Source organism: Sus scrofa, chromosome 2, assembly GCF_000003025.6.
Source record: "Sus scrofa isolate TJ Tabasco breed Duroc chromosome 2, Sscrofa11.1, whole genome shotgun sequence".
NCBI classification, from domain to species: Eukaryota; Metazoa; Chordata; class Mammalia; order Artiodactyla; family Suidae; genus Sus; species Sus scrofa.
The window spans coordinates 29344856-29367095 of NC_010444.4; the positions used below are offsets into that span (position 1 = coordinate 29344856).

The 22240-nt window shown below is 36.2% G+C and overlaps 2 protein-coding genes across 10 annotated transcripts in view; one reads left to right on the top strand and one right to left on the bottom strand.

Annotated features, from left to right (window-relative positions):
• The window catches only part of DNAJC24 (DnaJ heat shock protein family (Hsp40) member C24), a 59557-nt gene extending 39168 nt beyond the window's left edge, over window positions 1-20389 (bottom strand). The window contains exons 1-2 of one of the 3 annotated variants that reach the window (XM_021085296.1): window positions 20245-20389; window positions 19273-19416 (exon numbers count right to left, since the gene is read on the bottom strand). In XM_021085296.1, coding sequence (XP_020940955.1) covers window positions 19273-19383 — 111 coding nt within the window. In that variant the 5' untranslated portion in view covers window positions 19384-19416; window positions 20245-20389. Of the gene's footprint in view, window positions 1-19272; window positions 19417-19943 lie in introns of all 3 variants that reach the window. The other 2 variants (XM_013994474.2, XM_013994473.2) reach the window with 2 other exon arrangements.
• LOC100517025 overlaps window positions 20326-22240 on the top strand; it is a 431209-nt gene continuing 429294 nt past the window's right edge. For 5 of the 7 annotated variants that reach the window (XM_021085287.1, XM_021085289.1, XM_021085290.1 and 2 more), the window contains exon 1: window positions 20326-20453. The gene's annotated coding sequence lies outside the window, so the exon portion shown is untranslated. The remainder of the gene's footprint in view (window positions 20454-22240) is intronic. The other 2 variants (XM_021085291.1, XM_021085288.1) reach the window with 1 other exon arrangement.

Here is a 22240-nt window from a genome sequence, read left to right on the forward strand (position 1 = left end):
AAAAAAAAAAAAATTCACTTCAATTTAAATTTCTTTCAAATTTTTGAAATTATTTTACACAAGTTTTGAAAATGATTTTTGGTTTATAACTTTTCTCATATTACTGATTTTGAGTATTAAGTATCTTGTTTTACCTTTCTGTGCTCAATATTTTCATTTTCCCAATCTAAGTTCTAACATTCTATAATTCTTTCAGTGAGTCTCTGAAATTCTGTGATTCTTTTAAACCAGACTATGAAACAAATAAACTAATGTCCTAACTACTCATTCATAGATTTCCTATCAGCTAGACAAGCTGAACATAATTAGAAAGTTATTTTAAGATATCTTCCTTTCACTTTATGCAAAAGCAAACTGTGAAGTTCACCCAGATTAAACTTTAAAAGGACTGTGAGTGACAAACTTTTAGGCAAGCCTGTAGGGAATATTTTTATCTTAAACATACGGCAAACTATAGACAAATTACCATGGCATTCTCAACTATTTGTTGTCTAGAGCGCATATGTTGAGTAAATAAAACAATACGGAATCACCAAAACAAAGTCACTTCCAATATGGTAAACTAGGGACAAATTTCTGATGTGGGGAATCAACTAGATGACAACTAAAGATGTAATAAAAGGAAAAAATAGAAGAAACATTTATTAAAAGCTATCTTAGAAAGTAACACAGTGTAAACTCATTTTTACAGATGAAACTCAGGCTGATGGAGTTTGTGACTTAAGACATATCTTAGTTGGCCTGGCACAATTATAGTGGAAATGGGGAGGGTTAAGGAATATGAACTTTTTTTCCCCCTTCCAGCTTAGTGAGACATATTTGTCATAGAACATAAGTCTAAGGTGTACAACATGATGACGTGATATACATATATATTGTGAAAGATTACTACAATAAGGTTAACACATCTGTCACCTCACATAGTTACCCTTTTATGTGTGGTAAGAATCTTTAGGATCTACTCTCTCAGTAACTTTCAAGTAAACAGTACAGAATTAGCTATAGTCACCACACTGTACATTCCCAGAATTTATTCATCTTATAACTAGAAGTGTGTACCCTTTAACACTCTTCACCCATTTTGCCTACCACCCATCCCTGGCAACCATCAAGCTTACTCTGTTTCTGACAGTGAGTTTGGGGATTTGTTTTGTTTTGTTTTGTTTTTTAGATTCCATAATAAGCTTCTTAAGGAACTTACTTTTACATTCATCACTTGGGGAAAGCATATGTCATTTATTAATGATAAGGCATGGCAAGAACGCAGGTTTCCAAAAGGCCACACTCCCATCTTTTACACCTTTCCCCAAATTTCTGGTGTAATATTCATTCATCTTTACTACTACTACTGATAAATTGGGTCAAGTTATGTATTTTCTTAAACAGGGTAGCTAATTAACCCAATTGTTCTCAATTTTTAAAACATTCAGCTAAGACCCTTAATCGAACCATATTCCAAAGGCTGCAGGTGGTTATATCCGACTTGTCCTGTAAGAAAGACTACTAATTCTCTTCAATTTTAGTTGCAATTCTGGGCTGCTTAGCATTCAACCCTTAGCCTAGGGTTGTCAATGTTTTTAGCTGCTACTTCCAGTGGACTTTGTTTCAGTCAACAGCCTTCTTAGCCCCCCCAACAATATTTGCAACTGTTGGCCACAGCATCTCTTTTCCTTGACTTTAGTAATATCCCATTCTCCTGGTTAGACGCCTATTATCTCTGGCCACTCCTCTTCACTTTCATAGTGAAGAGCCATTCCCCAAGGTTCTGTCCTAGAAAGCCGTAACACAATACATCTCCAGCCCCCAAGATCACAGGGTTATCTCATGGAAGCAATGCTCAATGCATGGTTCTTAACCCCGACTTCTCTTGAGTATAGATATCTGCACTCCCACTTGCCAACTGGAAATCTTCACATGGCTTTTCCACAGACATATCCCATTCCACTTGCTCTTTAATGAACCAACCATCTTTCCCCAGAAAACTTCCTCCTTCTCCATTCTTTCTCTTAGTTAAGAACATTACCTACTTCCTGTGTCTGAAGCTCAAAAATCGCAATTTGATTTTCAACTTCCTACTTCCCGACATATTCAATCTATCCCTGAATAATCTATGTCCATATTCCCTTTCATCTCCCTCTTCTTTTTTACGCTCAATACTAAGGCAATAGTTCAAGTCCTCATTATCTCATGATGTAATTGTTACAAAGGTAATATTCTCTCTGCCTCAAGTTTTTCCCCACTCTAACAAATTGTATTTACAGTTACTAGCATTACCTGCTAGGATATAGGTCTAATCTTGCTCAAAAATATCCTTAGAACCTGAAGAATAAAATTCAAACTCTAAAGCCTATCTTCAACAAATTTGACTTACAATCAACATTCCTGGCCTCATCTTCCATTCATAGCTCTTACAAATCCTCTCACTTGCCACCAATGCACCCTAAATGCCAGTATACTAGTTCTCAACAATTTCTTGAGCATTCTTTGCCCCTGACTCTATCTACTAAATCAAAAACTTCTAAAGCGAAGTCATGCTTCAGAGCACATGCTTGCTTAGAAACAAATGCATTAATTCTCATACTTACTCAACTTGCAAGAGTCATGATAAAAGAAGTTGCAAAAAAAAGTCTCCAGGAACATCAACAAAACCCAGAAGAATCAAAAGTTGAAGGAAATAGCAGCCCTCAAAATTTGTCAATGCATATCCAGTGGTAGTTTTGGCAAACAAACTTTATATTACCTCATTATATTAATCCGCCTCATTCTAAAACCAAGTATCTGCTGTGACATATACGTAAAACTAAAAGATTTCATAGTAAAAAGTTAACTACTCGCATAAAAATTGTTCACCTGCACACCATTTATTTTTGCATATCATCAATAATGTGTACCGCACGTTAAGAAACAGCACTGAAAGAGACCATACTTTAAGTATTTATGATTCACATAAGAAGAGATCTCATTGAAAAGATTAAAGTCCATATCTGCATCTCTATTCTAACTAAAAAGGATTTTTTGAGTCAATATGGTTAAATGATTGCTGTACATTTTCAGGGGTAGTTTTGGCATTTCAAATTAAGCCATGTTATTAGAAAGAAGAATGTACTGGTAACATTACTAAACAACAAAGAAAATGCTTTAGAGAATATATCTGCTAACACAGCACTCAAAGGTTTCATGTTACTTTAATTTAGCAACTTTACCAAATTGACCTGAGCAGTAAGTTATAGGTTGTTGGATTTAAGATGGAGGATAGGTTAGCAGTTCTTGAATTTATTCACATGGCAAGACCCCATATTTTATGAGTGCTGGCATTCTGTCCTCTCAATTTCCTCATATACTATCAAGGAATTATCTCTCTCAAACTGTTTGTGGTCTTTTACAATTAAAGTCTCTGTCAAAGCAGTGAGGAGTTCTTCATTAAAACAATGGCGACCATAGAGGTAAGAGCAACAGTGCCCAGACCAGACTGCCCCAGCTGTAAAACAGCTGCTATGTATCCTGATTCCTTTTTTTTTTTTTTTTTTTAGCCCTTTGCAGCCCTTTAGCTCCTATTTTTCTTACACAGGCTCCCTTAGCCTCCTTTCGGTTCTGTGAACCCAACAAAAACTCTTCTAATGGCCATCTTTGCACTTGTCAAGAATTGGTTTTTACTGCTTGCCCCAAAAAACATGTGGAGGTAGGTTCCCTCTATATTGCCCATTTTCTAGAGGGTTTTTATCAGAAACGGTGTTGGATTTTGTCAAAGGCTTTTTCTGCATCTATTGAGAGGATCATATGGTTTTTATTCTTCAGTTTGTTAATGTGGTGTGTCACATTGATTGATTTGCAGATATTGACGAATCCTTGTGTCCCTGAGATAATCCCACTTGATCATGATGTACAATCCTCTTAATGTATTGCTGGATTCGGTTTGCTAGTATTTCGTTGAGGATTTCTGCATGTATGTTCATCAGTGATATTGGCCTGTAATTTTCTTTCTTTCTTTTTTTTTTTTTTTGTAGTATCTTTGTTTGGTTTTGGTATCAGGGTAATGGAGACCTCAAAGAATGAATTTGGGAGTGTTCCTTCCTCTAAAATTTTTTGAAATAGTTTCAGAAGGATAGGTATTAACTCTTCTCTAAATTTTTGATAGAATTTGACTATGAAGCTGGTCCTGGACTTTTGTTTGTTGGAAGTTTTTTAATCAATTTCAATCTCAATACCTGGGACTGGTCCATTCAACTTCTCTATTTCTTCTTGGTTCAGTCTTGGAACACTGTATTTTTCTAACAATTTGTCCATGTCTTCTAGGTTGTCCACTTTATTGGCATATAGTTGCTTGTAGTAGTCTCTCATGATCCTCTGTATTTCTGTGATGTCCTTTGTAACTTCTCTTCTTTCATTTCTAATTTAATTGAGTCCTCTCTTTTTTTCTTGATGAGTCTGGCTAAGGGTTCATCCATTTTGTTGATCTTTTCAAAGAACCAGCTTTTTGTTTAATTGATCTTTTCTATGGTTTTCTTCATTTCTATTTCATTGATTTCTGCTCTGATCTTTATGATTTCTTTCCTTTTGCTAACTTTGGGTTTCGTCTAGTCTTCTTTCTCTAGTTGCTTTCAGTATAAAGTTAGGTTGTTTATTTGAGATTTTTCTTGTTTCCTGAGTTAGGCTTATATTGCTACAAACTTCCCTCTTAGAACTGCTTTTGCTGTATCCCACAGGTTTTGGCTTTCTGTATCTTTGTCATCTGACAAAACTTTATATTGACAATGATGATCTGTTAAGTCACTAAAAAAGATTAAAATATTTGCACTGTACTAGAAAAAACCTAGAAAAGTGTCAACCTCCTGATGCTGAATTATTATAAGCAACTATAAAATAACAGCATTTTCATGTGCCAAGCACTGTTTTATAGTTACTAGATAGCTATTAGATGCCTAGAATAGGGCTGGCACATAGTAGGTACCCAATATTCATGATATATAAATAATGATTCTCATCTATTTTGCCGATAAAGAAAGAGGCCCCTAAATTATGGCGCTGGCTCGGAGTCACTAATATGTGGCAGAGTCAGAATTCAAACCCAGGAAGTTTCCTTCAGAACCCACATTTTAAACCCTTCATTATTCTACACCTTTAACATAAATGATACCTCTTCTTTGAAGACACAATCTATTACTGCTGCATATATATAGTAGAAAGATTAAGAAAAAGCTAAAAAGGTAACTTTTACCATTTTCATTTACCCAGTTTTCAAAGTATATATAGAGTATGTCATAATTTCTTACCACTAACCAGTGTTACTTAATTTCTGAGCCTCAGTTACCAGAGATGATGATACTTGCTTCACAGGATTAAGTGTCACATAAAGGAATTAGAAAGAGTATCTGATACATAGTGTTATGGACTAGATAAAATTATTACCTAATGTTCACTTAAAATGTCATCCCTACCACTCTTATGGAAGAGAATAGCTTACACCAAAGTAATTTATTGTTAAATACCTTGCATCATGTATGACACTCAGATGAGAGCTAAATAGTTAACCACATTAACAAAAAATTACAATGTTGATTACAAGTTATACTCTTCTGTTTTTATGTATAACACTCCCAGATTTTTTTCAGAAAATTTCTCTTAATGCCTAAGTATTTTTCCTATAATCAAGATCACATTACTTTGCAGTGTAGTCAAAAGACCTGTTTAAAGAATTGTTCTTAGCTCCCTTCTTTTTTGACGTGGTAATTTTCCTCCTGATAGCAGTTACCCTATGTTCTTTTTCAAGATGCTAAAGTGTATTACATAAAAGCTTAATGTTAATCTATATATATAACCACTTGTAATCAAAAGAGAACTTCTGAATGCCCACATAAGCGTTAAATGGCATTTTTATACCCTTCCAACATTAAGAATAAGAGCATCTTGCACGCTTCCACCTCAAATTACATGGATTTACTTTAAGATTATGGAATGTATTGTAACAGCAGTATATAATTTTCCAACACAATAATTCTTTTGCAGTTGAAAGGTATCCTGTAATATTATCAGCATCAATGGGAAAAGACCCCCAATTTTCAATATGACAAAGCTTTTAGGGGAGAAGCTTCATTCTCAGTAAATAGCAATTTTCACATGCATAACTGAAAAAAATATTGGAATAATATAACTAATCATTCTTGACCCTAGATTATTTCAAAGCAATGAATTATCATTAAATTTGTTAGTAGAAAACTGAAAAAAAATTTAAAAATTGATTCATAAGGAGAAAAGAAGAGGAATGCACTTTTATTAATAAGTCAAGTCCTTATTAATAAAACACTGCTGGCAATTGCAGATTTAATTTCTTTTATTTTTACAGAGTAATTTATTAAGCGAAAGGCTTAACCGTATGTGAAATAAATGTCTTTCAAACTAGTTCTGTGCTTTACCTTTGTATGTATCTTTAAAGCATTCTAAAATATCTCAATTAGTTAAGAATTTTTCAGAATCAGGACCTCGAGTAAGTACTACATTTACAAAAACTGAAATAAGGAAACAGTATTTACTAAATCAACATGTATTGTAAACTTAGCAGCCTACGATTTAGCAATATTTTATTCCAACAACTAATTACGTAGGAGGTGTTAAATTCAAAGTCTTCTGAACTTGGAAAAGTACATGTAATAAATGTGCTTTTTTACTGAATTAGATACAGAATAGTATTTGTCAAATGCAATTTTATTCTTCAACTGTTCTGTGACATTGTTGAGAAACAGGCTAAGAAAATATATAGTTATTCAAATTGTAAAGCAAGATTATGAACTTTAAAAGTCTATTTCTGAAAAAAAATTTGATAAATGTGGTAAGTAGTATGATTTTCCCTTATAATTTTCTCCTTCTCAACTCTATTAGAAATTCTAAACTTATACAAAACCAATAAAGAAAATAAGCTTTATTCCATAAGTCATATATACCTTAGACCTTTTCAAAATTAAAAGAGAATAGTAATTATGTCTGACCTTCTGTATTATTCATTAACTGTATGTGAATTGAGTGTTCCACTGAAATCCAGAAAACTGAAAATTGTGCCTTTAAACAATGGTAAACCCTTCTGGATGGCAATAATGAGAGGTACGATATAACGGAAGAGAGTCTGGGGCACAGGATATGTGATCAAGCTTGGATTTTTATATCTTACTAATCGTGTGTTTCAGAGAAACCACTTAACTATAACTAAGCCTTGGTTTTCTCAACTACAAATTTGGGGATAATATTATCTACCTTATAAGACTGCTGAGAGGATAAAACCAGGTAAGATGTGAAAGCATCTATAAAGTATAAACTAATATTAAGTACAATATACATTTATACTAATTACATACTTTACTACGACATACTTGTCTTCTTAAACAGAATACACTGAACATAATTTAACCATGGCTATTAACTCTAGAATTAATTCTATTAATTCTAGCTTAGCATATAAATTATTATGCTAAGCTGTAAAAAGGGACCAAAGACACCATGACCCAAACTAGAGGAGGTCAAGATATGGGCTGATTGTTTTGGTGCCTCTTTATAGGTCTAGTTGCCTTCTGCACAGCTAGCTGTTGGCTGAGACTTCCTGCTACTAGTACACTGGGTTGTGTATATGGGGGTTCCCCAGAATAATGCTAGTTGGAATAATATTTCCTATAATTTGCTGTGCCACATTCTCTCTCAACATATAACTTTGTCTTCTTCACAGAGAAAAAAACCACCAAATGACAGCTCATCATCTTCCTGCCACCAAACTGACAAATGAACTGGCTTTTGGATCCAAACTTCTCTTCTGTAACAATAGACAGGTTTCACCCTTTTCAAAGCGAAACCCTCCACCTGTGCTTCAAATCCTATCCCCTTCTGCCATCTGTCAGTTATTCTCTCTCTCTCTTATATATATAACTTCAATGCAAGCTTTCTCTTAGCTACTTCTTATAAAATTTAAACATGCTCAAGTCTCTTCTATCTTCTAAATGGAAAAGCAGGAAAAAAACTTTAATCACACTCCAGCTACCCTCATTCTCCTTACCTTCCAGTTAAACCTCTCCTGTCCTAGGGGTTACAACTAATATAATTTTGAGAGGTTCCCTTCATGGCTCAGTGGTCAACGAACCCAACTAGGATCCATGAGGATGTGGGTTCAATCCTGGCCTCGCTCAGTGGGTTGCCGTGAGCTGTGGTGTAGGTCGCAGACCTGGCTCAGATCCTGCATTGCCCTGGCTGTGCTGTAGGCCGTCAGCTGTAGCTCTGATTCAACCCCTACCCTGGGAACCTCCATATGCCATGGGTATGGCCCTAAAAAGCAATAATAATAATAATAGTAACTTTGAAGCAATCAGTGAGGTAGGGGAAGGGGCACAATGGACCAGGGAGAGAGAGAGCCATAAGCATATGGCCAAGAAAGGGTAACTGGCCTCTAAAGGCAAATTTGAATAGTTCAGAGCTTCTACTAAACAGCAAATTCATATACACGTTTATCCCTGTTCCCTCCCAAAATAATAGCAAAGGAATAATAATAATTGTTTAATGGCAAAGGCATAAACACATTAAGTACAAATACAACATGAGAGATAACAAAAAAGGTAAGACATCAAAATTTGAGAAGGCAAAATTGATCAATAAATGGTAACTAATTCAGCCTACCTGGGAAAACTGAAACCTAAGCCTGAAGCAAGAGACAACAAGAGACAGTGAGCTCATGCAGAGGCCACAAAAACTGGGGAGCCGAAGGGTTGAGGGGCAAGTCTAAACAACAGGTAGACTGCTTGAGACTTTAGAAGAGATAGAGTTTCAGCTCCCCCCACTGCAAAGCCAGGCCATCTCCTCTCTCCTGCCACAGCAGAAAACCAGGCTTACTGTGGAGAGAAGACCAGAGGAGGATCTGGATTTGAGGACATCAGGTTGAGGGGCAGGATGCAATGGTGCAGTGAAAACCAAAGGAGTAAGGAAAGCTGACATGGGAAGCAGCATGAGCCCAAGTACACATCTCTCTAGGCAAGAGATCAGAGAACTCCCCTCTTGGTAACAGATTCAGATGCTGCTCCAACAAAATGATTGACCCTACCTGATGAAAGCTCCCAGTCATGCAGAGAAGCCTTCAAATAAGCTTGGAACATTTCATTCTTAAATATGAACAGAATCATCAAATGTGAGAAAGACTTCTCAGTAGAGTTGAGGCCCTTATCACATTTCCTTTCCTACTGTCCTGAATTTGATATCCATTCTGCCCAAGCATTTGAATACATATAGGCCCCTACATAATACATAATACTGGTAAACAGTATCTTAATCTTTAAATAAAAGATAAGACAGGAATTGTCCTACAGCACTGGGGTTTTTTTCTCTACTCAATAGTATACCTATTATAGTCACTCATGTTGATACAGCTGTAGTTTATTATTATACATTACAAACAACCAATAAAAAAAAGAAAAAGGCTTCTATAATAAAGAAAAAAAAGTCAAAACTGTAGTTTCCAATGTGGCTCAACAGGTTAAGAATCTGACTAGTGTCCATGAGGATGCGGGTTTGATCCCTGGCTTCACTCAGTGGGTTAAGGATGCAGCATTACCATGGATCTGCGGCAAAAGTCGTAGATAACAGCTTGGATCCCACGTTGCTGGCAGCTACAGCTCTGATTCTACCCCTAGCCTGGGAACTTCCATATGCAACAGGTGTGGTCATAAAAAGGGAAAAACAAAACAAAACAAAACAAAAAAGTAAAAAAAACTGAAAGGGAGAAGAAGAAAACTTAAAAAAAATTAATAGCTTTAGAAAGATAAGATCTTCTATCCCTAAAACAACAGCAGGAGGCTACTAAAAACAAAACAAAACAAACAAAACAGAAAGAGAGAAATTTAGTAAATCAGGCAGAATTCTTAGAAATTAAAAATACAAAAATAAAACTGTCAACATAAGAATTAAAATATAGGAATTCCTGTCTTAGCACAGCGGAAATTAATCCAACTAGGAACCATGAGGTTGCACGTTCGATCCCTGGCCTCGCTCAGTGGGTTAAGGATCCGGCATTGCCATGAGCTGTGGTGTAGGTCACAGACCATGACTCAAAAAGATATAAGTATGCCAATGTTCACTGCAGCACTATATACAATAGCCAAGACATGGAAACAACCTAAATGTCCACTGACAGAGGAGTGGATAAAGAAGTGGTATATACACAATGGAATATTACTCAGCCATTAAAAGGAAAGAAGTAACAGCATTTTTAGCAACATGGATGGACTTAGAAATTATCATGCTAAGTGAAGTCAGTCAGACAATGAGACACCAACATCAAATGCTTTCACTGACATGTGGAATCTGAAAAAAGGACAGACTGAACTTCTTTGCAGAACAGATTCTGACTCACAGACTTTGAAAAACTTATGGTTTCCAAATGAGAGAGGGTGGGGGGTGGGGGGATGCACTGAGGGTTTGGGAAGGAAATGCTATAAAATTTAGTTGTAATGATCATTGTACAACTATAAATGTAATAAAATTCGAGTAATTAAAAAAATGGAAAAAAAAAAGAAGTGTGACAAACTGTGTCAAATGCTGTTATTACAATTAGGGTGGACCATTTAAAGTTATTATTTACCAAAGTGGTGTCTGCCTGGAGGAAGAGGTCCCATTCTTGGAATGCACAGTAGTAGTATCTTACCCCCATCCCCTCTTCCTTCCCATACTCAAGGCTTCTTCCGCAACTTACCAATAGTACCCAGTGGCCCAATATCTCCATCAAAAAGTAATTTAACAAGCCATCTACACCAGCTTTGTATCCATTAGCTCTATGTGGCTAAAGAAGAAACCAACTTAGGAAAAGAAACCATTGTGTTTTTGCTTTTAATTGGGTTTGGTCTAGAAAGTTTTCTCCTCCACACTCCCATCTCTCCACAAGGAGCCAGTACAGCATAGCTTATTTGGAGCAAGGCCTATTACTGTTCCTTTTAAGTAACTTTTTTTCTTCTTTTCTCACTTTTATCCTCCTTCTCCAAGATTTCAGTTCCTCATATTTGCAGACACTGTAAACAATACAAAGTGATCGTATGCTTAGCTACGCATCATAGCATTATAACCATCTGCCCAACTGGTTAAAATTGCAAGCATCTGAGAAACTTTTTTTTTTTTTTTATTTTTTTACTTTTTGTCTTTTTAGGGCCACACTCGTGGCATCTGGAAGTTCCTGGGCTGGGGCAGAACTGGCACTGTAGCCACCAGCCTATGCCACAGCCACAGCAACGCCAGATCAAAGCTGCATCTGTGACCTACACCACAGCTTATGGCAATATCAGGTCTTTAACCCACTGAGCGAGGCCAGGGATCGAACCTGTGTCCTCATGGTTACTAGTTAGATTTGTTTCCACTGAGCCATGAGGGGAACTCCCAGGGACACTTTTTAAGGTTATGGAAATGTCACTATCTTGACTGTGGTGATACTTAATATGATTGTATACATCTACAAAAAATTAAAACTGTATCACTGAAGGAGACTACTAAGTAAAAAGGGAGTTATTATCTATCCATGCCAGGATAAAAGGCATAAACCAGACTTGTTCTGGGAAAAACTGAGATAAATGGTCACCTGAGTAATAAAACAAAATGAAGACTAAACACTGACCATTGATTTTAGCAATGTGCATATGGTGAAATAACAGAAAATGCACATTGGTTTCTGCCCCTGGTTCCAGGCACAACGGTCCTAAATCCCTTGGATTTCCTGATTTATAGGAACATCTTTTGTTCTAACGAGGTGACTCCTGATGGAATCCTAGATGGGGGATGATAACCAGAAAGACTACGCTATGACTGGAAGCTTGGAACTTTCAGGCCATGCCCTATTCTCCTGAGAAGGGATAAGGGCTGGAAATGGAATTTTTTTTTTTAATTTTATTATATATATATTTTTTTGTCTTTTTTTTTAGTTATTTCTTGGACCGCTCCCGCGGCATATGGAGGTTCCCAGGCTAGGGGTCGAATCGGAGCTGTAGCCACCGGCCTACGCCAGAGCCACAGCAATGCAGGATCCGAGCCGCGTCTGCAACCTACACCACAGCTCACGGCAACGCCGGATCATTAACCCGCTGAGCAAGGGCAGGGACTGAACCCGCAACCTCATGGTTCCTAGTCGGATTCGTTAACCACTGCGCCACGACGGGAACTCCAACCTTACTGTTTTAATGATTATCGGTTATATACACTGATAATGTGGATATCAGGTAATGTGGATAATGAACAGCTGATTTTGGGGGTATATTTCTACGGGGCTTGTGTGCAGGAGCTCCACAGGACTGGGGGAAATGGAGACCCAGTTCTTAAAAGGTGCACAAGGACTTTCACATGCACCAGGTCCCGGGGCAGAGCGAGGTCTCCATAGGAATCTGGGTCAAACCTGACTGCAGTTCTTGGAGGACATCCTGGGAAAACAGGGGTGAATGTGGCTTGTTGTGAGGGAAGGACATTGAAGGTAAAGTTCCAGGAATATTCAGCAGCTGCCTTTCTCTGGAGGTGGCCATTTTGGGAAAATCTGGCCCCACCCATCAGTCAGCCTGAGAAGCCCCAGGGCAAACAACAACCCAGGTGGGATCACAGCCCCACCCCTCAGTAAACAGGCTGCCTAAAGAACCCTCAGGCACACAGCAGCCTCTAATCCCATCCAGAGACTAAGCCCCACCCACCAGAGGGATTAGAATCAGCTCCACCTACCAGTGGGCAGGCATCAGCCCCTCCCATCAGGAAGCCTACAGCAAACCCCCATACTGACTTCAGCCACAAGGGGGGCAGACACCAGAGGTACGAGAGGCTACAACTCTATTATCTATAAAAAGGTCACCACACCAAAAACCTATAAAAATGAAAAGACAGAGAACTATAACTCAGATGAGGGAGAAAGGAAAAACCCCAGAAAAACAGCTAAGCAATGAGATTTTTAGCCTCCAGGAAAAAGACTTTAGACTGTTGATGCTGAAGGTGATGCAAGACATTGGAGATAAACTGGAGGCAAAGATGGATAACTTACAGGAAACACTGACCAAAGAGATACAAGATATAAAACTTAAACAAGAAGAGATGCAAAATACAATAACTGAAATAAAAAACTCACTAGAAGCAGCTAACAGCAGAATATAGGAAGCAGAAGAACGAATAAGCGAGGTGGAGGACAGATTAGTGGAAATTACGGATGCAGAACAGAAAAGAGAAAAAAGATTGAAAACAATTGAAGAGAGTCTCAAGGAACTCTGGGACAACGCTAAACGCACCAACATCCGTATTATAGGGGTGCCAGAAGGAGAAGAGAGAGAAGGGGACAGAAAAAATATTCCAAGAGATAATAGCTGAAAACTTCCCTCACATGGGAACCACTCACTCAAATCCAGGAAGCATAACAAGTACCATATTAAAAAAACCCAAGGAGGAATACACCAAGACACATATTAATCAAAATGACCAAAATTAAAGACAAAGAGAAAATCTTGAAAGCAGCTAGGGAAAAGAAACAAGTAACATACAAGGAACCCCAATAAGGTTATCAGCAGATTTTTCAGCAGAAACTCTGCAGGCCAGAAGGGAGTGGCATGATATACTTAACATGATGAAAGGAAAAAACCTCCAACCAAGATGACTCTACCCAGCAAGGCTCTCATTCAGATTTGAAGGAGAAATCAAAACCTTCATATCTGTGAAGCAAAAGTTGAGAGAATTCAGCAATACTAAACCAGCCTTACAACAAATACTAAAGGATATTCTCTAAGCAGAAAAGACAAGACAGCAACAGGAAACAAAAATTCCACAAATGACAAAGCTCACCAGTAAAGGTATATGTACAGTAAAGACACGAAATCATCCATGCACAATTATACCACCAAAATCTGAAATCATGAGAAGAGGTGGGTACAAATGCAGGACACTGGGGATGAACTTGCAATTAAGAGAACAACAACTTAAAACAATCTCATATACACATAGACTCTTACATCATACCAAAAATCTACAATTGATACACAAACAAGGAATCTCTGGAGAAGAAATATATCTCAGTAAATAAGTGCATAATCCACCATAAAGAGGGTCATTTGACATCATTCTTGGAATGTTGAAGTCTCCTCAGATCTGATCCTGATTTCCTCTCCATCAAAGAATTTATGATAATTATAATTAAATAATGCAACTGTACAATTAAATAATACAATTCTACAATTGTATTATTAATAACCATTTCTCTCCATGGTACAATGTAAGGTCTATAATGTCTTGTTTATCACATCACCTAGAATGGTGTAATGCCTATATTGAAGAAACAATAAGATGTAACAAATTGTGAGGACATATTTATATAGTTACACTGTTTTTTAACCAATTTATGCATTTTATATTTTACTTATTTTCAGAGGGTATATTATTTTTGTTATTCTTACCAGTTAAGTTATTCTTTTTATTATGGTATATAAAATATTTAATGGTATATAAGGCTTTCTTTATAAATTTTAGTTGCATAATATAACAATTTTAATATAATGCTAATTTTTAAAGAAAAATTGAAATTTAATAGATAATACTAAATAGTAAGGATGAAAGCCATACAAAATGGGATAAATAAATTTCCTATTTGTCTCAGCATATTTTCCATTCCACTTCTCCAGAGGGAGTCACTTAATCTGTTTCTTAAGATCCATGATATAATAATCTGTGTGGATGTAATTGTGTTTAAATGTATGTATTTTATTCTGTAAAAAATAAAAACAAAATTTCAGAAAAAAATAATAATAAAAGGAAAAAAAAAGAATTTCCATAATGCATTTATGAGCAGATAAATTAATTTAGAAACCTATAATAGAAAGATCTGAGGGACTTCCCCTTGCAGTTCAGCGGGTTTACAAACCCAACTAGTATCCATGAGGATGCAGGTTTGAAACCTGGTCTTGCTCAGTGAGTTAAGGATCCAGTGCTGCATGAGCTGTGGTGTACACTGCAGACATGGCTCAGGTTCTGTGTTGCTGTGGCTGTGCCGTAGGCCAGCAGCTGCAGCTACTATTCAGGCCCTAGCCTGAGAATTTCCATATGTTGTAGGTACAGCCCCCTACCCCAAAAAAAGGAAGAAAAGAAAAGAAAGATCTGAATATTTTCCAATATTTAGAAATCAAACAGTGTACTTCCTAGTAACCCACAGGTTAAAGAAAAGTATTACAGGAGAAACTTTAAAATAGTTCAAACTGAATAACAAAAATATATATATTAACCTAGAGAGAAAAAAAATACTAATATCAAAATTTGTGGAATGCAGCTGAAGCAGTGCTCCAGGCTTAGACAGAAACTTACAGCTTTAAGTGACTGTGTAAAAAAAGAAGACGGGGTACAATTAATGATGCATGTTTCTACATTAATAAGCTAAGAAAATAAAAAACAAGTAAGTAGAAGAAAGAATATAAAATTAAAAGCAGAATTCAAAGGAAAAGAAATGAAAAACAATATAAAAACATTAACAAAGTTAAAGTTGTTCTTGGCAAAGATTAAAAAAATGGTTAAACTTCTAGCAAGATTCATCAGGGAAAAATAAATAGAAAACACTAATTTATCAACATAAAGAATAAAATGGAAAATATAAATATATATGTTACAGTAATAAAAGAGTAATAAGAAGATAGTATGAACATTACAACAATAAATTAGACTTCTGAAATGAAATAGACAGAGTCCCGAAAAATACAATTCACCTATGTTGACCAATCAGGAATTAGAACATTTTACTAGCCCTACGGCCTCTAAAAGTAGTTAAATTCATAATTGCAAAACTTTCCACAAAGAAAACTTCAGGCCCAGATGACTTTCCTAGTAAATTCTATTAAACATTTAAATAAGCAATCTTACACAAACTTTTGCAGAAAAGAGAGAAAATGGAATCATTTCCCAATTATTTTATGGAGTCCGCATAACCATGATACTAAATTTAGACACATATAGAAGAAAATAAAGTTACACCAGTATATACCATGAACCTAGACATAAAAATCCTTAACAAAGTAACAGCAACTACCATCTTGCAATACATAAAAAAACCACAATACTTCATAAACAAGTGTGATTTGTCCTAGGAATGCAAAATAAGCTTAACACAAGAAAAGACAATATAATTCAATACATTAACAGATTAAAGAAGAAAAATTAATATATAAAAGCTTCAATATATATTTTTAAAAAAAAACCTAACAAAGTTCAATACCCATTTGTGATAAATACTCTCAGAAGCTAGGAACAGGAAGAACTTCCCCAATCTGATAAAAAGTATCTTAAAAAACACAGCTAACATTTTATTTAATAGTTAAATACTGAAGCCCTCCTCCCAAATCAGGGACAAGACAAAGAAATTTCCTCTCACCACTTCAACTGAACACTGTAATATAAACATATAACTAGTGCATCAAGGCAAGAAAAACAAATAAAAGGCATTCAGATTCAAAGAATTAACTCCCTTTATTTGTAAATGGCATAATTATGTTGGTAGAAAATTCTATGGAATCTACAAAAACAGCCGTAGGACAACTGAAAACAAATTACCAAGAGTGTGGGATATGAGATCAGTATATAAAAATGAACTAGAGTTCTATACACTACCAATGAGTAGCTGAAAAATGAAATAAAAAGAAAAAACATTTACAATGAACCAAAAAATAAGAAAAAAAACCCCAGAAATAAATCCAAAGATAGACTGTAATACTGTACTGAAAGTTCTGAAATATTTCTGAGAAACCAAAGATGACAAGTAATAGAGAAGATATAATATATTAATGAATTAGAGGACTCAATATTGTTAAATGTCCAGACTGCTAAAGTGGATATATATTCAACACAGTCAAAATTAAAATGCTAGCAGGATTTTTTTTTAGTAGAAATTTACAAGCTGATTTTAAATTTATATTTCTATATTTAAGCAGAATATACAAATACAAATATTCTTTGCAAAATAAATTTGAAAAGAAGAATAAAATTAGAGAACTTAACTTTACGTGACTTTAAAACTAACTGACTATAAACCTACAGTAATCAAGACAGAGGTATTAGTAAAGGATAAATATATCAAACAGAATAGAGTCTAGAAATAGACCCATCTTGCCAAGACAATCCAACAGAGAGAAGAAAATCTTTTCAGGCAATGATAAACAAATGGACAGCCACACCAAGGGAAAAACGTAACTTCCTATATCACACCATACACAAAAATCATATGTCTAAAGGTAAAGGCAAACTATAAATCTTATAGAAGAAAACACTAACCATAAAACAAAACTTTGATAAATTACATTCCACCAAAACAAAAATCTTCTCATCAAATATTATCATTAAGAAAATGAGCTGACAAATGATAGTCTAGGAGAAAACATATATAATATATGCACAAGATCAAGAATATATTTAATTTTTAAAAGAGACGTCACAAAAGACAATTATACAAATGGCTAAAATCACATTAAACACAGTGGTTCTCAATGAGATAGGGAGGTTTCCAAGTTTTTAGAACCAGGAAACATTCTTAGCTGTTACTAGCATCTAGCATGCTGCTAAACATCATACAATCAACAGGACAGCCCCACGTAAAGAATTATCCTGCCCCAAACGTCAGTGATGGCAAAACTGAAAAACCCTTAACAGATTAATTGAAAGAGAGTAATAGCATCAAATGTTGGTGAAGATGTAGAGCAACTAGAACTCTCTGATACATTACTAGAGGGTATGCAAAATGGTTCATTCATTTTGTCTGATGTTTGACAGATGTTACCACATTAAGTGCAAAGGGCTTCTTCTTGTCGAAAGAATGCCAACATGGCTACAAGGCCCTGCCCACATGATCTAGACCTACCTCTCCAGCCTCATATCCATGTTAAATAAGGCACAAGGATGAAGAAATTTTTCAAAAGTCTACTTGATTTTAGTGACAGAAATCTTAAACATTTTGAAACAAAAGAAACTTTAACATCATTTAGCTCAACTACTACCTAAAGCAGGGATAATAACATTTAAACAGTGTCTCTCACAATAAATAGTAAGCTATGACAAAATCTCATAGATTTGATAAAAACTAGAGAAAGAACTGATGTTATATAAGTAATACTCTTCTACTTTTTTCATAAACTGAGTTAACCAGACACCATTATAGTTACTGACATTGCTTAAGAAATCTCAGAATATAGATTGAAAAAAATTAATATGATAGTTGGGAAAGATATTATCTATTTATAAATATCACAACTCATTTCACAAAAGAATGGAGTCAGGTGAAGAGTGTTTGACCTAAATCAGTATTTTTCAATAAAAATACAATGCAAACTATAAATGCAAGCCACATATGCAACATTAAAATAGAAAGCAGATGAAATCAATTTTGATAATACTTATTGTATTTGTAAAAATATGCAAATAATATATATAAAATAAGCAAAATGTAATATATTCTGAAATATATATCCAAAATAACATATCCAGAATATTATCATTTCAATATTGAATCAACATAAAAATTTTTGATTATTATATATTATTTTTTGGTACTAAGTCTTCAAATTCCAATGTGTGTTTTACACTAACAGTGCATCTCATTCTGGACTAGCCAAGTTTCAAGTGCGTTAATAGCCACTGTTAGCTAGGGTCTATGGGATACTAATGTTGACTATTACATGGCACATTTCAAGGAATTTTACAAAGATTATTTCATTTAATCCTTCTTGAGGAACATACAGGAGAAAATAACTTGTCCAATTTCTCAAGGAAGTTAGTGGTGGAATCAGGATGACTCAATCAGCATGACTCAGATCTGGTCCAAACCATCATGCTAGCCCATCTCAAATCAACTTTTTTTCTTTCACTGAAAGTTTCAACTAATCAAATTGATACTCTGATCAATCTTTTTTTGTTTTTGTTTTTGCTTTTTTCTTTTTAGAGCACACTTAGTGGCATATGGAAAATTCCCAGGCTAGGGGTCAAATTAGAGTTGCAGAGGCCGGCCTACACTACAGCCACAGCAATGCCAGATCTGAGCAGCATCTTTGACCTACACCACTGCTCACAACGACGGATCCTTAACCCACTGTGAGAGGCCAGGGATTGAAAGGGCATCCTCATGAATACTAGTCGGATTGCTTACCCCTGAGCCACAACAGGAACTCCCTCTGATTCCTGCTTTGATATCATTTATTCATTTTATGGAAACCTAAATTTCTGGTCACCTAAAAAAACTGATCCCCCGGCCCCCAATGATTTAGAATCTGAAAGAAAACGACTTACCATTAATATGAGTTTTTGATACTTTTGTTTTAGGTCTGACACACTTGCAGATGGGTCTGCCCCTAGAATGCTGTACCAATCCTTTCTTGGTATCTGCTCAAATGCCATCATCCATCCAACAAGAAATGAGCCTTCTCAGATCAGCTGAATAGAAAAATTGATGACAATTCATTACGATTTGCGTGTATCTAAGAAATAACAAGGAACCGTTTTTCTAAGTTCTTCCATATTTGAGTAAATCATGATTACAGTGCAAACCTGAAGAAGCGTATCTTTTAATTTTAAAACGTGCTAAGAATTCCATGGGTAAGTATACAGACAAGTGTGGAAAACCTATTAGATGTTTCATGATATACGCTTATATCTTAAATTAATGAATATACAAAAGCAAAAAAAAAAAAAAAAAAAAAAAAAGAGAGAGAGAGAAAGAAAAAAAAAATTCGATAATGATCCGGAGCAGTGGATGACTGCTAGATGACTGCTAGTATTTCCGCTAGTTTCTTGGTAAAAGCGACACACAGTAAGTGCTCAGCAAACACACTAGAGTTTAATTAATGTTTACAAAATGAGTAAATATTTCCTAAAAGCAAAACAAAACACCAAAGAATTAACATGAATCTGGGAGCATTCCCTCCTAATTTTTCCAGTTCACCTCTTTTCTTCCAGATTACCTTAAAAGAATAACAGGTGAAACAGCTCGTCAGCAGCGGCAGGTAGAGAGCAACAGTCCCTTGGGCAGAGGAGACGCGCTCAGACCACGCAAAGAGCGCCTGAAGCTGTTCACTGAAGGATACCGCAGCCCTCCAGCTTGCTTCCCGAAACACAGCCCGCCAGAAGCCCCAGAACCAGGCAACCTCTTCCCGCAGCAATGAGTTCAACGAGACATCCGGGGTTTCCTAAAATTGGGACTCGGAAATCCTCGGCCTCCACAGGTCAGCACCCTACCCTGGATTCGCCTCTTAGCAAACTTACCAAACTTAGCAGAGCCATTAAAGCCCACTGCTACGGCTGTCTGTCTAACCACGGAACCGGCTTCTGCTTCCGCCGGAAGTCACTGCCCTGACGTGATCACGTTTCTAGTCGAGCCGCCCAGGCTGAGGCTCCGATCGGAAGCGCCGCTCCGCCCTCTGGACGCGGTCGCTATGGTAACCCAGTGGCATTTTCCAGGGCGTTTGTCATCAGTAAGTGCCGGAGCTGTGGAAAAAGGCATTCTTCTTTTTTCTAACTCACTCCTGTCCTGGCTTCCCGACTGTCGCTTCTCTCCTCTTCCTCAGAGAGCACCCCCCGCCACCAGGCTTTCGCCGCCTTCCCCAAAGCTTCCTCCGCTTACCCTACCCAGCGCTGCTCCCAGTCCTTTTGTGGTTGGCGAACGTAGTACCGTGGCTGGGGATGGGATGGGGTGGGGGTGGGGATGCTGGGGTGGGGGGGTGGGGATGAAGAGAACGCTGAGGAGCTCTGACTCGCCTTTGTCCCCACACGTGCCTTCTAATGTTCTCATTCCAAAATGAAGGGAGCTAAAACCTATGCTGAGCAACGTTTTTCTTATTCAGTTTCAGTATTTTTTTTCTTCTGGAAAAGATGTTCAACGTAATTATTATTGTTTTTTTGGATCTTAGCAACCGACTTAAAAAATGAGAAATTTTAAAAGTCCTTTCACACTCAGCAAGTCTACCTATTGCCAGGGCAGCTATGCTATCTTTAAAGCTTACGGAAAAAGCAGAATAATACTCTCTTTTTGAGGCAGTTGCTGGGCACTCCAATGGGCACTGTTAAGTTTTTTGGTTGCTGTTGTTACTTTTTACTTCTCTCTTGGTTCATTCGTTCTGTTGTTCCCTTTTATTATCAAATCTCTGTTCCGCTTACCCAGTATTGACCAACCTTGTTTGCATTGTGCCTGGAGGTGAAAAAAAATGCATTTTATTGCTTGGCAGCATGATATAATTTTCACTTGGAGATGTTGAGGTAGTTTTGTTACTGCTTAGATTTGCTTTCCTTTATCTTTTTTATCTTTCTTCTACCAAATCTCATTTTGAGAAGCTGCGAAGACAAACCCTAAGTACATAAATAAGATATTTTGATATGGTCAGTTATTGAATGATGTTAGAAACTATAAAAGAAAAACTGAGTGATATAGGAAAGTGTAAAAATCTCAAGGGAAAAGTTTAAATTAGGTTCTCCATTGGGTTTTAAACATAGGATATTTAAAAGCAGACAGCGTTAAACTAAGTCAGAGAATCTGGTGTTCAGTCCTGGTTCCAGCATAACTTCTTTGTGGCCCTAAGGATACCTAAAATGACAGAACTGTTATTCTGAAAACCTTCTTATACAGTGCTGTCAGAATGGTACCTCTTGAATTTTTCTAGCCCTTAAACTTCCCTTTTCCACTGCAGGTTCCTTCTTCGTTGGATTCAGGTCATCCAATTTTTACAGCAAGAGCACCTTATTTTGATTTATAATTCTATTAAGGCATCACGTTATGTCTTTTATTCCCTTTTTTGAACAGAATTCTAAAAACCTAATCAGAGTAACTTAGTTTTCTCAATTTACTTTTTTAATACTTGTATTTTTTATTTATTTGGATTAGAGAGAATTACTTTTTTTTTGTCCCCAGAAGATCCCAAGTGTTTTGTCACTTCATATCAACATACTTTGGTTTGCATCCCAAAGCATATTTTTGCAACTTTTTCTTTCCTCTCCATCATATCATTATTCCACAAAAATGATCAGTAATTCATTGATGTTGTTCAATATCTAGTCCTTATTATATTTCCATAGTTGTCTCAGAAATGTCTTTTTATGGTTAGTTTGCTTGACTCAGAATCCAAAGTCTACACATTTCATTTTGTTTTTCTGTCTCTTAAATATCTTTTGAACTATAGCAGTTCCAATTCTCCACTACTATGGTTTTGTTTTTCCCTGCCATTAGATTATTGAAACACAGATCAGTTGTCTTACAACCTGAATTTAT